The sequence below is a fragment of the Oncorhynchus mykiss genome, chromosome 21 (genome assembly GCF_013265735.2).
Source record: "Oncorhynchus mykiss isolate Arlee chromosome 21, USDA_OmykA_1.1, whole genome shotgun sequence".
NCBI classification, from domain to species: domain Eukaryota; kingdom Metazoa; phylum Chordata; class Actinopteri; order Salmoniformes; family Salmonidae; genus Oncorhynchus; species Oncorhynchus mykiss.
In genome coordinates, this window is record NC_048585.1 from 18,875,694 (window position 1) to 18,892,451 (window position 16,758).

General features: G+C 47.6%; 1 protein-coding gene across 6 annotated transcripts in view; it reads right to left on the minus strand.

The window, feature by feature from the left end:
* The window catches only part of LOC110501015 (ankyrin repeat and sterile alpha motif domain-containing protein 1B), a 308,010-nt gene that overhangs the window by 12,151 nt on the left and 279,101 nt on the right, over window positions 1-16,758 (minus strand). For all 6 annotated transcript variants that reach the window (XR_005038543.1, XM_036957167.1, XM_036957166.1 and 3 more), the window contains 4 exons: window positions 12,046-12,117; window positions 7,466-7,552; window positions 5,827-5,964; window positions 5,105-5,272 (listed from right to left, as the gene is read on the minus strand). Coding sequence is in view for 5 of the 6 variants with exons in the window: in XM_036957167.1 (XP_036813062.1) it covers window positions 5,105-5,272; window positions 5,827-5,964; window positions 7,466-7,552; window positions 12,046-12,117 (465 nt within the window). In the remaining variant the exon portion in view is untranslated. The remainder of the gene's footprint in view (window positions 1-5,104; window positions 5,273-5,826; window positions 5,965-7,465; window positions 7,553-12,045; window positions 12,118-16,758) is intronic.

The following is a 16,758-nucleotide window of genomic DNA, read 5'->3' on the forward strand; positions in this document are numbered from 1 at the left end:
TTTCACTTACCCTCTACTACACCTCGGATCTACACCTCCGACCTGCACCTCCACTACACCTCCACTACACCTCTGACCTGCACCTCCACCACACCCACGACCTGCACCTCCACTACACCTCCGACCTGCACCTCCACCACACCTCCGACCTGCACCTCCACCGCACATCCACCACACCTCCAACCTGCACCTCCACCTCACCTCCGACCTGCACCTCCACCTCACCTCCGACCTGCACCTCCGACCTGCACCTCCACTACATCTCCGATCTACACTGCTGAACCACACTACAGCTCCGATCTACACCTCCACTACACCTCCGACCTGCACCTCCACCACACCTCCGACCTGCACCTCCGACCTGCACCTCCACTACACCTCCACTACACCTGCGAGCTGCACCTCCACTACACCTCCGACCTGCACCGCCACTGCACCTCCACCACACCTCCGACCTGCACCTCCACCACACCTCCGACCTGCACCTCCGACCTGCACCTCCACTACACCTCCACTAAACCTGTGACCTGCACCTCCACTACACCTGCGACCTGCACCTCCACTGCACCTCCGACCTGCACCTCCACCGCACCTCCGACCTGCACCTCCACCACACCTCCGACCTGCACCTCCACCACACCTCCGACATGCACCTCCACTACACCTGCGACCTGCACCTCCACTACACCTGCGACCTGCACCTCCACTACACCTCCACTGCACCTCCACTACACCTCCGACCTGCACCTCCAACCTGCACCTCCACTACACCTCCGACCTGCACCTCCACTACACCTCCGACCTGCACCTCCGACCTGCACCTCCACTACACCTCCACTACACCTCCGACCTGCACCTCCACTACACCTCCGACCTGCACCTCCACCACACCTCCGACCTGCACCTCCACCTCACCTCCGACCTGCACCTCCGACCTGCACCTCCACTACATCTCCGATCTACACTGCTGAACCACACTACAGCTCCGATCTACACCTCTACTACACCTCCGACCTGCACCTCCACCACACCTCCGACCTGCACCTCAACTACACCTCCACTACACCTGTGACCTACACCTCCACTACACCTGTGACCTGCACCTGCACCTCCACTACACCTCCGACCTGCACCGCTACTACACCTCCACCACACCTCCGACTTGCACCTCCACCACACCTCCGACCTGCACCTCCGACCTGCACCTCCACTACACCTCCACTACACCTGCGACCTGCACCTCCACTGCACCTGCGACCTGCACCTCCACCGCACCTCCGACCTGCATCTCCACCGCACCTCCGACCTGCACCTCCACCGCACCTCCGACCTGCACCTCCACTACACCTGTGACCTGCACCTCCACTACACCTGCGACCTGCACCTCCACTACACCTGCGACCTGCACCTCCACTACACCTCCACTGCACCTCCACTACACCTCCGACCTGCACCTCCAACCTGCACCTCCAATACACCTCCACTACACCTCCGACCTGCACCTCCACTACACCTCCGACCTGCACTTCCACTACACCTCCGACCTGCACCTCCAACCTGCACCTCCACTACACCTCCGACCTGCACCTCCACTACACCTCCGACCTGCACCTCCGACCTGCACCTCCACTACACCTCCGATCTGCACCTCCACTACACCTCCGACCTGCACCTCCACTAAACCTCCAACGCACCTCCGACCTGCACCTCCACTACACCTCCGACCTGCACCTCCACCACACCTCCGACCTGCACCTCCACCACACCTCCGACCTGCACCTCCACCACACCTCCGACTTGCACCTCCACCACACCTCCGACCTGCACCTCCACCACACCTCCGACCTGCACCTCCACTACACCTCCAACCTGCACCTCCACTACACCTCCAACCTACACCTCCACTACACCTCCAACCTGCACCTCCACTACACCTCCAACCTGCACCTCCGACCTGCACCTCCACTACACCTCCGACCTGCACCTCCACTACACCTCCGACCTGCACCTCCACTACACCTCCGACCTGCACCTCCACTACACCTCCGACCTGCACCTCCACTACACCTCCGACCTGCACCTCCAACCTGCACCTCCACTACACCTCCAACCTGCACCTCCACTACACCTCCGACCTGCACCTCCACTACACCTCCGACCTGCACCTCCACTACACCTCCGACCTGCACCTCCACTACACCTCCGACCTGCACCTCCACTACACCTCCGACCTGCACCTCCACTAAACCTCCAACCTGCACCTCCGACCTGCACCTCCACTACACCTCCGACCTGCACCTCCACTACACCTCCACTACACCTCCATCCTGCACCTCCAACATATCTCCGACCTGCACCTCCACCTCAGCTCCGATCTGCACCTCCACCACACCTCCGACCTGCACCTCCACCACACCTCCGACCTGCACCTCCACCACACCTCCGACCTGCACCTCCACCACACCTCCGACCTGCACCTCCACTACACCTCCGACCTGCACCTCCGACCTGCACCTCCACTATACCTCCGACCTGCACCTCCACTACACCTCCGACCTGCACCTCCACTACACCTCCGACCTGCACCTCCACTACACCTCCGACCTGCACCTCCACTACACCTCCGACCTGCACCTCCACTACACCTCCGACCTGCACCTCCACTGCACCTCCGACCTGCACCTCCGACCTGCACCTCCGACCTGCACCTCCGACCTGCACCTCCGACCTCCACCCTCCACCTCCATTACACCTCCGACCTGCACCTCCGACCTACACCTCCACTACACCTCCGACCTGCACCTCCACTACACCTTCGACCTGCACCTTCAACCTACACCTCCACTACACCTCCGACCTGCACCTCCACTACACCTCCGACCTGCACCTCCACTACACCTCCACTACACCTCCATCCTGCACCTCCACCACATCTCCGACCTGCACCTCCACCTCAGCTCCGATCTGCACCTCAACCACACCTCCGACCTGCACCTCCACCACACCTCCGACCTGCACCTCCACCACACCTCCGACCTGCACCTCCACCACACCTCCGACCTGCACCTCCACCACACCTCCGACCTGCACCTCCACTACACCTCCGACCTGCACCTCCGACCTGCACCTCCGACCTGCACCTCCACTACACCTCCGACCTGCACCTCCACTACACCTCCGACCTGCACCTCCACTACACCTCCGACCTGCACCTCCACTACACCTCCGACCTGCACCTCCACTACACCTCCGACCTGCACCTCCACTGCACCTCCGACCTGCACCTCCACTGCACCTCCGACTTGCACCTCCGACCTGCACCTCCGACCTGCACCTCCGACCTGCACCTCCGACCTCCACCCTCCACCTCCATTACACCTCCGACCTGCACCTCCGACCTACACCTCCACTACACCTCCGACCTGCACCTCCACTACACCTTCGACCTGCACCTTCGACCTACACCTCCACTACACCTCCGACCTGCACCTCCACTACACCTCCGACCTGCACCTCCACTACACCTCCGACCTGCACCTCCGACCTGCACCTCCACTACACCTCCGACCTGCACCTCCACTACACCTCCGACCTGCACCTCCACTACACCTTCGACCTGCACCTCCACTATACCTCCGACCTGCACCTCCACTACACCTCCGACCTGCACCTCCGACCTGCACCTCCGACCTGCACCTCCGACCTGCACCTCCGACCTGCACCTCCGACCTACACCTCCGACCTACACCTCCGACCTACACCTCCGACCTGCACCTCCGACCTGCACCTCCGACCTACACCTCCACTACACCTCCGACCTGCACCTCCACTACACCTTCGACCTGCACCTTCTACCTACACCTCCACTACACCTCCGACCTGCACCTCTACTACACCTCCGACCTGCACCTCCACTACACCTCCGACCTGCACCTCCGACCTACACCTCCGACCTACACCTCCGACCTGCACCTCCGACCTGCACCTCCGACCTACACCTCCACTACACCTCCGACCTGCACCTCCACTACACCTTCGACCTGCACCTTCGACCTACACCTCCACTACACCTCCGACCTGCACCTCTACTACACCTCCGACCTGCACCTCCACTACACCTCCGACCTGCACCTCCGACCTGCACCTCCACTACACCTCCGACCTGCACCTCCACTACACCTCCGACCTGCACCTCCACTACACCTTCGACCTGCACCTCCACTATACCTCCGACCTGCACCTCCACTACACCTCCGACCTGCACCTCCGACCTGCACCTCCGACCTGCACCTCCGACCTGCACCTCCGACCTGCACCTCCGACCTGCACCTCCGACCTGCACCTCCGACCTACACCTCCGACCTGCACCTCCGACCTGCACCTCCACTACACCTCCGACCTGCACCTCCACTACACCTTCGACCTGCACCTCCACTCCACCTCCGACCTACACCTCCGACCTACACCTCCGACCTGCACCTCCAACCTGCACCTCCACTACACCTCCGACCTGCACCTCCACTACACCTCCGACCTGCACCTCCACTACACCTCCGACCTGCACCTCCACTACACCTCCGACCTGCACCTCCACTACACCTCCGACCTGCACCTCCACTACACCTCCGACCTGCACCTCCACTACACCTTCGACCTGCACCTCCACTCCACCTCCGACCTGCACCTCCACCTCACCTCCGACCTGCACCTCCACCACACCTCCGACCTGCACCTCCGACCTGCACCTCCGACCTACACCTCCAACCTGCACCTCCACTACACCTCCACTACACCTCCGACCTGCACCTCCACTACACCTCCGACCTGCACCTCCACTACTCCTTCGACCTGCACCTCCACTCCACCTCCGACCTGCACCTCCACTACACCTCTGACCTGCACCTCCACTACACCTCCGACTTGCACCTCCACTACACCTTCGACCTACACCTCACCTCCGACCTACACTACAAGCTCAGTGTGGCCAAGACAAACACACACACACACACACACACACACACACACACACACACACACACACACACCAGACCACAAAGGTGAGAGGTCGTGGGTACGGAGGGTATAAACTAGTATCATTACTCACAGACTTGCGGATGTTGACGCGGGGCTTGGGGACGGGCTTGTTGGGCTTGATGTCGAAGCTCTCTGGCAGCGTGGAGGAGCCATGCCCACTCTTCCTGGCCTGCAGGGCCAGCTGGTAGGCTACTTCAAAGGCCTGGCCCAGGGTCAGGATGATCTCATACGCCAGGTTCTGTTAAAAACACACACACACACAAACACACACACGCACGCACACATGCACACACACACATGCACACAAAATGTCATAAACACACACACACACATATACGCATGTAATGTTACGCATGTATGAGCACGCACTTACGCACACACACACATGCAAACACACACTATGTCAAATCTGCCATTTCATCATAACATAACCAGGAAGTAACTAATTAATAAAGACACTTGTCCCCCTCACAGACAGAGGGTGGTGTGTGTGTGTGTGTGTGTGTGTGTGTGTGTGTGTGTGAGAGAATCACCACGTCGACCTCCTCACAGACAGTGTGTGTGACTCACCACGTCGACCTCCTCACAGACAGTGTGTGTGACTCACCACGTCGACCTCCTCACAGACAGTGTGTGTGACTCACCACGTCGACCTCCTCACAGACAGTGTGTGTGACTCACCACGTCGACCTCCTCACAGACAGTGTGTGTGACTCACCACGTCGACCTCCTCACAGACAGTGTGTGTGACTCACCACGTCGACCTCCTCACAGACAGTGTGTGTGACTCACCACGTCGAAGGCAGTGAAGACATGGCAGTAGTGGTGGCTGGACTTGAGGTCTTTGGTGATGTAGGCAAACGTGGACAGATCCTCAGGATCCTGGGCCGCACATGAGATGTTACGGATCTCATGCTCAGCTATGATGTTCTAGAGAGAGAGACAGAGGGAGAGACAGCGAGAGACAGGGGGAAGGAAGGAGAGAGTGTGGGAGAGAGAGATACAGAGAGAGAGAGGGGGGGAGGAGAGTGAGACAGAGAGAGAAAGAGAGAGAGAGAGAGAGGGTTGGAGATCTTTAGAGAAAGCTTATGTGATGGAAGTTCACTGTTCATCTTGTGAAACTGACAATGTTATTTTTTGCTTCCACCCAGTGCTGTTCAGTTCTTACTCTCAGTAATGGTGCTTCCACCCGGTGCTGTTCAGTTCTTACTCTCAGTAATGGTGCTTCCACCCGGTGCTGTTCAGTTCTTACTCTCAGTAATGGTGCTTCCACCACGGTGCTGTTCAGTTCTTACTCTCAGTAATGGTGCTTCCACCCAGTGCTGTTCAGTTCTTACTCTCAGTAATGGTGCTTCCACCCGGTGCTGTTCAGTTCTTACTCTCAGTAATGGTGCTTCCACCACGGTGCTGTTCAGTTCTTACTCTCAGTAATGGTGCTTCCACCCAGTGCTGTTCAGTTCTTACTCTCAGTAATGGTGCTTCCACCCGGTGCTGTTCAGTTCTTACTCTCAGTAATGGTGCTTCCACCCAGTGCTGTTCAGTTCTTACTCTCAGTAATGGTGCTTCCACCCAGTGCTGTTCAGTTCTTACTCTCAGTAATGGTGCTTCCACCCGGTGCTGTTCAGTTCTTACTCTCAGTAATGGTGCTTCCACCACGGTGCTGTTCAGTTCTTACTCTCAGTAATGGTGCTTCCACCACGGTGCTGTTCAGTTCTTACTCTCAGTAATGGTGCTTCCACCACGGTGCTGTTCAGTTCTTACTCTCAGTAATGGTGCTTCCACCCGGTGCTGTTCAGTTCTTACTCTCAGTAATGGTGTTTCCACCACGGTGCTGTTCAGTTCTTACTCTCAGTAATGGTGCTTCCACCCAGTGCTGTTCAGTTCTTACTCTCAGTAATGGTGTTTCCACCACGGTGCTGTTCAGTTCTTACTCTCAGTAATGGTGCTTCCACCCGGTGCTGTTCAGTTCTTACTCTCAGTAATGGTGCTTCCACCCGGTGCTGTTCAGTTCTTACTCTCAGTAATGGTGCTTCCACCCAGTGCTGTTCAGTTCTTACTCTCAGTAATGGTGTTTCCCCCCGGTGCTGTTCAGTTCTTACTCTCAGTAATGGTGCTTCCACCACGGTGCTGTTCAGTTCTTACTCTCAGTAATGGTGCTTCCACCCGGTGCTGTTCAGTTCTTACTCTCAGTAATGGTGCTTCCACCCAGTGCTGTTCAGTTCTTACTCTCAGTAATGGTGTTTCCACCCAGTGCTGTTCAGTTCTTACTCTCAGTAATGGTGCTTCCACACGGTGCTGTTCAGTTCTTACTCTCAGTAATGGTGCTTCCACCCGGTGCTGTTCAGTTCTTACTCTCAGTAATGGTGCTTCCACCCAGTGCTGTTCAGTTCTTACTCTCAGTAATGGTGCCGGAGGAAAGAAAGCCTCTCACCTTGTTTGTAGCGTCGATGAACTTGACTCCCTTGTAGGAGACGGACAGAACAATGGTCGGGACTTTCTTCATCTGTTCTGTAGACTTCTGTAGAGTGGAGAGAGAGATGGAGAGAGAAAGAGGGGGAAAAGAAGAGTCTGAGTTAACATTTGATGTCAATTAGACTGATGGCCACCAACACAAGGCTAATAAGACGGTCTCACCGTCTCCCTTCACAGCAGAACGATAAAACCCTACAATAAGAATCTCTTCACAATATAATACCATTTTAGAGAGAGTGGGGACTACGGTTGCAAAACTTTCAATAAATTCTGTTTTCTTTTCAGAGATCCTGGGTTGGAGGATTCTGTATTTACGACTTATTCCCTCCTGATTCCGTGAATCCTCAAACCGGGATTTCGGGAAAGGCAGGGAATTTATTGAAAGTTCTCGGAATTGTGCAACCCCAGTGGGGACAGATAGAGATGAGAGCTCAACAAAGCTTATAACGAGATAGAATAAGAGGGAAGGGGTGGGAAGAGAGAGAGAGAAAGATGAAATCAACACAAGCTTATAACTAAGCAGAAAAAGAAAGAGATGGGGATGAGCTCACTGCACAAAGAGAGCCAGCCTATCAACACACTCTCCTCTTTACTAGCAGAATCAATTCCAATCTTCTCAAAGTTCAAAGGTTACCCCGTGATTTATGGAAAACAATGGGTGCAAATTACATTTTCAAAACGTATAGATTTCCCCCTTGGAGGTCCAATATAACTATCAGCTTTCAACCCATAAATATTCCTTTCTTCTTTCTATTCCCACCCAGACTTACTATCACCCGCTCTAGTCTGACAGCGGCATGTTTCTTTCTATTCCCACCCAGACTTACTATCACCCGCTCTAGTCTGACAGCGGCATGTTTCTTTCTATTCCCACCCAGACTTACTATCACCCGCTCTAGTCTGACAGCGGCATGTTTCTTTCTATTCCCACCCAGACTTACTATCACCCGCTCTAGTCTGACAGCGGCATGTTTCTTTCTATTCCCACCCAGACTTACTATCACCCGCTCTAGTCTGACAGCGGCATGTTTCTTTCTATTCCCACCCAGACTTACTATCACCCGCTCTAGTCTGACAGCGGCATGTCTCTTTCTATTCCCACCCAGACTTACTATCACCCGCTCTAGTCTGACAGCGGCATGTTTCTTTCTATTCCCACCCAGACTTACTATCACCCGCTCTAGTCTGACAGCGGCATGTTTCTTTCTATTCCCACCCAGACTTACTATCACCCGCTCTAGTCTGACAGCGGCATGTTTCTTTCTATTCCCACCCAGACTTACTATCACCCGCTCTAGTCTGACAGCGGCATGTTTCTTTCTATTCCCACCCAGACTTACTATCACCCGCTCTAGTCTGACAGCGGCATGTTTCTTTCTATTCCCACCCAGACTTACTATCACCCGCTCTAGTCTGACAGCGGCATGTTTCTTTCCCCTTCTCCCATTGTTAAGCTCATTATGCGCTGCCGCAGTGGGGAATGATGTGACTTCAAATCACTATCACCCTAGTACCATTGTTCCACCTGTCAGGGATTTCATATATTCAACAGATCCTGTATGAATTCCTCTCCCCCCCCCCCTGCTCTCACTCTCTGTGTTTCTTCAACATCAGCATATTTCTAGTGCAGCGGTTCCCTGTCAAGATCACGGGCTTATGAGGGCCGATAAACGCAGCGCTGCGAGACACAAAGACAGAATACGGGGGAGCAGAGGGAATTACATATGCATATGGACCATGTTGATACTGTGGCCACAAGCATGGAAATATAGAGAGAAAAGAGGAAGAGTGCTGGAGAAGGGGGGGGGGGGGGGTACAACAGGACGCAGGTACAGTAGGTACATCGAGAGCGGAGCTCCAAATTTAATGACCCTTGAAGTCCGACAATAAAAACAACAGCATCAATCGTTTTGGCAGATCAAGATAAACCGAGAGAGGGAGGGGGAGAGGGAGAGGTAGAGAGAGGGAGGGGGAGAGGGAGAGGTAGAGAGAGGGAAGGGGAGAGGGAGAGGTAGAGAGAGGGAAGGGGAGAGGGAGAGGTAGAGAGAGGGAGGGGGAGAGGGAAAGGTAGAGAGAGGGAAGGGGAGAGGGAAAGGTAGAGGGAGGGGGAGAGGGAGAGGTAGAGAGAGGGAAGGGGAGAGGGAAAGGTAGAGAGAGGGAAGGGGAGAGGGAGAGGTAGAGAGAGGGAGGGGGAGAGGGAGAGGTAGAGAGAGGGAGGGGGAGAGGTAGAGAGAGGGAGGGGGAGAGGGAGAGGTAGAGAGAGGGAGGGGGAGAGGGAGGTAGAGAGAGGGAAGGGGAGAGGGAGGTAGAGAGAGGGAAGGGGAAAGGGAAAGGTAGAGAGAGAGGGGGGAGAGGTAGAGGCTCTCTGCTCTCCTCAGATGTGACCAAACAGATAAAGATGAGGAGGAGAAAGGACGGAACACATATTAATAGTCTGCCTCCTCCCTGCAGTAACTCAGTAGAGAGAGAGAGAGAGATTGAATGAAAGTGAAAGAGAAGGTGAGTGAAAGAGAAGGTGAGTGAAAGAGAAGGTGAATGAAAGAGAAGGTGAGTGAAAGAGAAGGTGAATGAAAGAGAAGGTGAATGAAAGAGAAGGTGAGTGAAAGAGAAGGTGAATGAAAGAGAAGGTGAATGAAAGTGAAAGAGAAGGTGAATGAAAGTGAAAGAGAAGGTGGGTGAAAGAGAAGGTGAATGAAAGTGAAGGTGAATGAAAGTGAAAGAGAAGGTGAATGAAAGTGAAAGAGAAGGTGAGTGAAAGAGAAGGTGAATGAAAGAGAAGGTGAATGAAAGAGAAGGTGAGTGAAAGAGAAGGTGAATGAAAGAGAAGGTGAATGAAAGAGAAGGTGAGTGAAAGAGAAGGTGAATGAAAGAGAAGGTGAGTGAAAGAGAAGGTGAATGAAAGAGAAGGTGAATGAAAGAGAAGGTGAATGAAAGTGAAAGAGAAGGTGAATGAAAGAGAAGGTGAATGAAAGAGAAGGTGAGTGAAAGAGAAGGTGAATGAAAGAGAAGGTGAATGAAAGAGAAGGTGAGTGAAAGAGAAGGTGATTGAAAGAGAAGGTGAGTGAAAGAGAAGGTGAATGAAAGAGAAGGTGAATGAAAGAGAAGGTGAATGAAAGTGAAAGAGAAGGTGAATGAAAGAGAAGGTGAATGAAAGAGAAGGTGAGTGAAAGAGAAGGTGAATGAAAGAGAAGGTGAATGAAAGAGAAGGTGAATGAAAGAGAAGGTGAGTGAAAGAGAAGGTGAATGAAAGAGAAGGTGAATGAAAGAGAAGGTGAATGAAAGAGAAGGTGAATGAAAGTGAAGGTGAATGAAAGTGAAAGAGAAGGTGAATGAAAGTGAAAGAGAAGGTGAGTGAAAGAGAAGGTGAATGAAAGAGAAGGTGAATGAAAGAGAAGGTGAGTGAAAGAGAAGGTGAATGAAAGAGAAGGTGAGTGAAAGAGAAGGTGAATGAAAGAGAAGGTGAATGAAAGAGAAGGTAAATGAAAGTGAAGGTGAATGAAAGTGAAAGAGAAGGTGAATGAAAGAGAAGGTGAATGAAAGAGAAGGTGAGTGAAAGAGAAGGTGAGTGAAAGAGAAGGTGAATGAAAGAGAAGGTGAATGAAAGAGAAGGTGAATGAAAGAGAAGGTGAGTGAAAGAGAAGGTGAATGAAAGAGAAGGTGAATGAAAGAGAAGGTGAGTGAAAGAGAAGGTGAATGAAAGAGAAGGTGAATGAAAGAGAAGGTGAGTGAAAGAGAAGGTGAATGAAAGAGAAGGTTAATGAAAGAGAAGGTGAATGAAAGAGAAGGTGAGTGAAAGAGAAGGTGAATGAAAGAGAAGGTGAATGAAAGAGAAGGTGAATGAAAGAGAAGGTGAGTGAAAGAGAAGGTGAATGAAAGAGAAGGTGAATGAAAGAGAAGGTGAATGAAAGTGAAGGTGAATGAAAGTGAAAGAGAAGGTGAATGAAAGTGAAAGAGAAGGTGAGTGAAAGAGAAGGTGAATGAAAGAGAAGGTGAGTGAAAGAGAAGGTGAATGAACGAGAAGGTGAATGAAAGAGAAGGTGAGTGAAAGAGAAGGTGAATGAAAGAGAAGGTAAATGAAAGTGAAGTTGAATGAAAGTGAAAGAGAAGGTGAATGAAAGTGAAAGAGAAGGTGAGTGAAAGAGAAGGTGAATGAAAGAGAAGGTGAATGAAAGAGAAGGTGAATGAAAGTGAAGGTGAGTGAAAGAGAAGGTGAATGAAAGAGAAGGTGAGTGAAAGAGAAGGTGAGTGAAAGAGAAGGTGAGTGAAAGAGAAGGTGAGTGAAAGAGAAGGTGAATGAAAGTGAAGGTGAATGAAAGTGAAAGAGAAGGTGAATAAAAGAGAAGGTGAATGAAAGTGAAAGAGAGGGTGAATGAAAGTGAAAGAGAAGGTGAATGAAAGAGAAGGTGAATGAAAGTGAAAGAGAATAAAAGAGAGCAAAAGAGATGGAGGTGAATCCAGGTTAAAAATGACACTACAGTGGTGGATAAAGTGGGCCTAGTTTCTCTCTCTGGGTGGTAGTGATGTGCCGGGCCCTCTTACCCTCATCTTGGAGCAGGCGTCTTGTGTTGACTCTGTTCCTCTCAGCTCTTTCACCAGCATGGAGCCCAGGTACTGTCAGAGACATAAAGGTAAACAACGGTAGCATTCACATTCCATCCTAGAGCTTTTAGACAGACACATGAAGGATCATAGAATCATTCAATGTAAGATGGAAACTTAAATGATCAAATAACTAAACTCCCAAAAGTCTAATACTTCAATTTGGAAGAAAACAACAATAATCTGCTGATATGATGACTTCACTTGCTGTGTGTGTGTTGCAGCTAGCCAGCCAGTCGCCTAATAACGCAGTGCTTTCTGAAGTGATTAAAACAACCTGGAAATCCCCAGAGGAGTGAAAACAGGGCTGGGGCGGGCAGGAAATGTGCAAAGTGGGGAGGTCAATAAGTGAGGACCTAGTTTGTGAGGACACAGACCCAATTTAATAAAGGTGGTGTTTATGGGGACAGTACTTACGGGGACATTAGGGCTAAAGGGATGTAATGGGTGTACGATTAACTGCTCAGCGCGCCCACTGTTGATTTGAGAGCTAAAAGCCCCAAAGAGGATTTTTTTATAGGATGTTCTGACACCCAAAGTGCAAACATTGATCGTTTTATACCTCGACCCCCTGACCCTAAATCATTTACCCTTCAGGATATGCTTTTGAAAAATGTCCCGGCAAAACGATCCACCTGATCTTACCCTTCGTCAAAAGATAACAATACATTGCATTAGCTTATTGGTAACACAACCACACCCTGATTTCTCTCCTATTTTAAGTGCAGTAGAATGAATGAGTCATTTCTTTATGGGAGGTAGGCTGGTGGTTGTAGTGGGGTTGTCTGGGCTGGTTACTGCTCTGTCTGGCTCTGTTGTTAATAATGCTACGGTATGAAGGGAGCGTCGTCTGTTCTCGTATAGAGAACACTGTAATAACGTTACAAACCTCCAAGAAGCCCCTGTCTCTGGGTGTGTGTGTGTGTGTGTGTGTGAGCGCATCAATGTGCACACATACAGTAAATCATGTTACAGTGTCAGGGTAGTGTCGTCTGAGGCTGAAAACATTACAGAGAACATAGTAATAACATTACAGAGTGAAAGCGCTACAGGGCTTTGGGGAACCAGTATTGACCGATTATACAGTTAGGATTATGTGTGTCATTCGAACCATGTAAGGATGACGTAAGAGCGCTGTCAAAAGGACATAATCTTAAGAGGACATAATGTGATAATGTTGGAGCAACATCTTAGCAGCGTTTCCCTTTAAGAGTACAAACAACAGTGCATTTTCTTGTTTCTCCTGTGTTAAAATTACATTCAACAACCATCACGCCCTAGAAATAGACAATGTAATCATGCTCGACATTAAACCCTAAAGTGGTGAAATTATGTTAGGGTATTGTCTGAGGTTTAATTTTGACAACATTGAAATAACGTTAGGACATTATCTGGTGTAATAAAGAAGGTATGTCAAATATAATGTGATGACATTTGGCGGTGTAAGAATGTTAATAAAGAAAGTATAATGACATCAGAGCTGGTCTATAATAAAGAAAGTATAATGACATCAGAGCTGGTCTATAATAAAGAAAGTATAATGACATCAGAGCTGGTCTATAATAAAGAAAGTATAATGACAGAGCTGGTCTATAATAAAGAAAGTATAATGACATCAGAGCTGGTCTATAATAAAGAAAGTATAATGACATCAGAGCTGGTCTATAATAAAGAAAGTATAATGACAGAGCTGGTCTATAATAAAGAAAGTATAATGACATCAGAGCTGGTCTATAATAAAGAAAGTATAATGACATCAGAGCTGGTCTATAATAAAGAAAGTATAATGACAGAGCTGGTCTATAATAAAGAAAGTATAATGACAGAGCTGGTCTATAATAAAGAAAGTATAATGACATCAGAGCTGGTCTATAATAAAGAAAGTATAATGACAGAGCTGGTCTATAATAAAGAAAGTATAATGACATCAGAGCTGGTCTATAATAAAGAAAGTATAATGACATCAGAGCTGGTCTATAATAAAGAAAGTATAATGACATCAGAGCTGGTCTATAATAAAGAAAGTATAATGACAGAGCTGGTCTATAATAAATAAAGTATAATGACAGAGCTGGTCTATAATAAAGAAAGTATAATGACATCAGAGCTGGTCTATAATAAAGAAAGTATAATGACAGAGCTGGTCTATAATAAAGAAAGTATAATGACATCAGAGCTGGTTTATAATAAAGAAAGTATAATGACATCAGAGTTGGTCTATAATAAATAAAGTATAATGACAGAGCTGGTCTATAATAAAGAAAGTATAATGACATCAGAGCTGGTCTATAATAAATAAAGTATAATGACATCAGAGCTGGTCTATAATAAAGAAAGTATAATGACATCAGAGCTGGTCTATAATAAAGAAAGTATAATGACATCAGAGCTGGTCTATAATAAAGAAAGTATAATGACATCAGAGCTGGTCTATAATAAAGAAAGTATAATGACATCAGAGCTGGTCTATAATAAAGAAAGTATAATGACATCAGAGCTGGTCTATAATAAAGAAAGTATAATGACAGAGCTGGTCTATAATAAATAAAGTATAATGACATCAGAGCTGGTCTATAATAAAGAAAGTATAATGACATCAGAGCTGGTCTATAATAAAGAAAGTATAATGACATCAGAGCTGGTCTATAATAAAGAAAGTATAATGACAGAGCTGGTCTATAATAAAGAAAGTATAATGACATCAGAGCTGGTTTATAATAAAGAAAGTATAATGACATCAGAGCTGGTCTATAATAAAGAAAGTATAATGACATCAGAGCTGGTCTATAATAAAGAAAGTATAATGACAGAGCTGGTCTATAATAAAGAAAGTATAATGACATCAGAGCTGGTCTATAATAAAGAAAGTATAATGACAGAGCTGGTCTATAATAAAGAAAGTATAATGACATCAGAGCTGGTCTATAATAAAGAAAGTATAATGACATCAGAGCTGGTCTATAATAAAGAAAGTATAATGACATCAGAGCTGGTCTATAATAAAGAAAGTATAATGACATCAGAGCTGGTCTATAATAAAGAAAGTATAATGACATCAGAGCTGGTCTATAATAAAGAAAGTATTATGACATCAGAGCTGGTCTATAATAAAGAAAGTATAATGACAGAGCTGGTCTATAATAAAGAAAGTATAATGACATCAGAGCTGGTCTATAATAAAGAAAGTATAATGACATCAGAGCTGGTCTATAATAAAGAAAGTATAATGACATCAGAGCTGGTCTATAATAAAGAAAGTATAATGACATCAGAGCTGGTCTATAATAAAGAAAGTATTATGACATCAGAGCTGGTCTATAATAAAGAAAGTATAATGACAGAGCTGGTCTATAATAAAGAAAGTATAATGACATCAGAGCTGGTCTATAATAAAGAAAGTATAATGACATCAGAGCTGGTCTATAATAAAGAAAGTATAATGACATCAGAGCTGGTCTATAATAAAGAAAGTATAATGACATCAGAGCTGGTCTATAATAAAGAAAGTATAATGACATCAGAGCTGGTCTATAATAAAGAAAGTATAATGACATCAGAGCTGGTCTATAATAAAGAAAGTATAATGACATCAGAGCTGGTCTATAATAAAGAAAGTATAATGACAGAGTTGGTCTATAATAAAGAAAGTATAATGACATCAGAGCTGGTCTATAATAAAGAAAGTATAATGACATCAGAGTTGGTCTATAATAAAGAAAGTATAATGACATCAGAGCTGGTCTATAATAAAGAAAGTATAATGACATCAGAGTTGGTCTATAATAAAGAAAGTATAATGACATCAGAGCTGGTCTATAATAAAGAAAGTATAATGACATCAGAGCTGGTCTATAATAAAGAAAGTATAATGACAGAGCTGGTCTATAATAAAGAAAGTATAATGACATCAGAGCTGGTCTATAATAAAGAAAGTATAATGACAGAGCTGGTCTATAATAAAGAAAGTATAATGACATCAGAGCTGGTCTATAATAAAGAAAGTATAATGACATCAGAGCTGGTCTATAATAAAGAAAGTATAATGACAGAGTTGGTCTATAATAAAGAAAGTATAATGACATCAGAGCTGGTCTATAATAAAGAAAGTATAATGACATCAGAGCTGGTCTATAATAAAGAAAGTATAATGACATCAGAGCTGGTCTATAATAAAGAAAGTATAATGACAGAGCTGGTCTATAATAAAGAAAGTATAATGACATCAGAGCTGGTCTATAATAAAGAAAGTATAATGACATCAGAGCTGGTCTATAATAAAGAAAGTATAATGACAGAGCTGGTCTATAATAAAGAAAGTATAATGACAGAGCTGGTCTATAATAAAGAAAGTATAATGACATCAGAGCTGGTCTATAATAAAGAAAGTATAATGACATCAGAGCTGGTCTATAATAAAGAAAGTATAATGACAGAGCTGGTCTATAATAAAGAAAGTATAATGACATCAGAGCTGGTCTATAATAAAGAAAGTATAATGACATCAGAGCTGGTCTATAATAAAGAAAGTATAATGACAGAGCTGGTCTATAATAAAGAAAGTATAATGACATCAGAGCTGGTCTATAATAAAGAAAGTATAATGACATCAGAGCTGGTCTATAATAAATCCTTAACTCTATCCTCTTCCTCTGT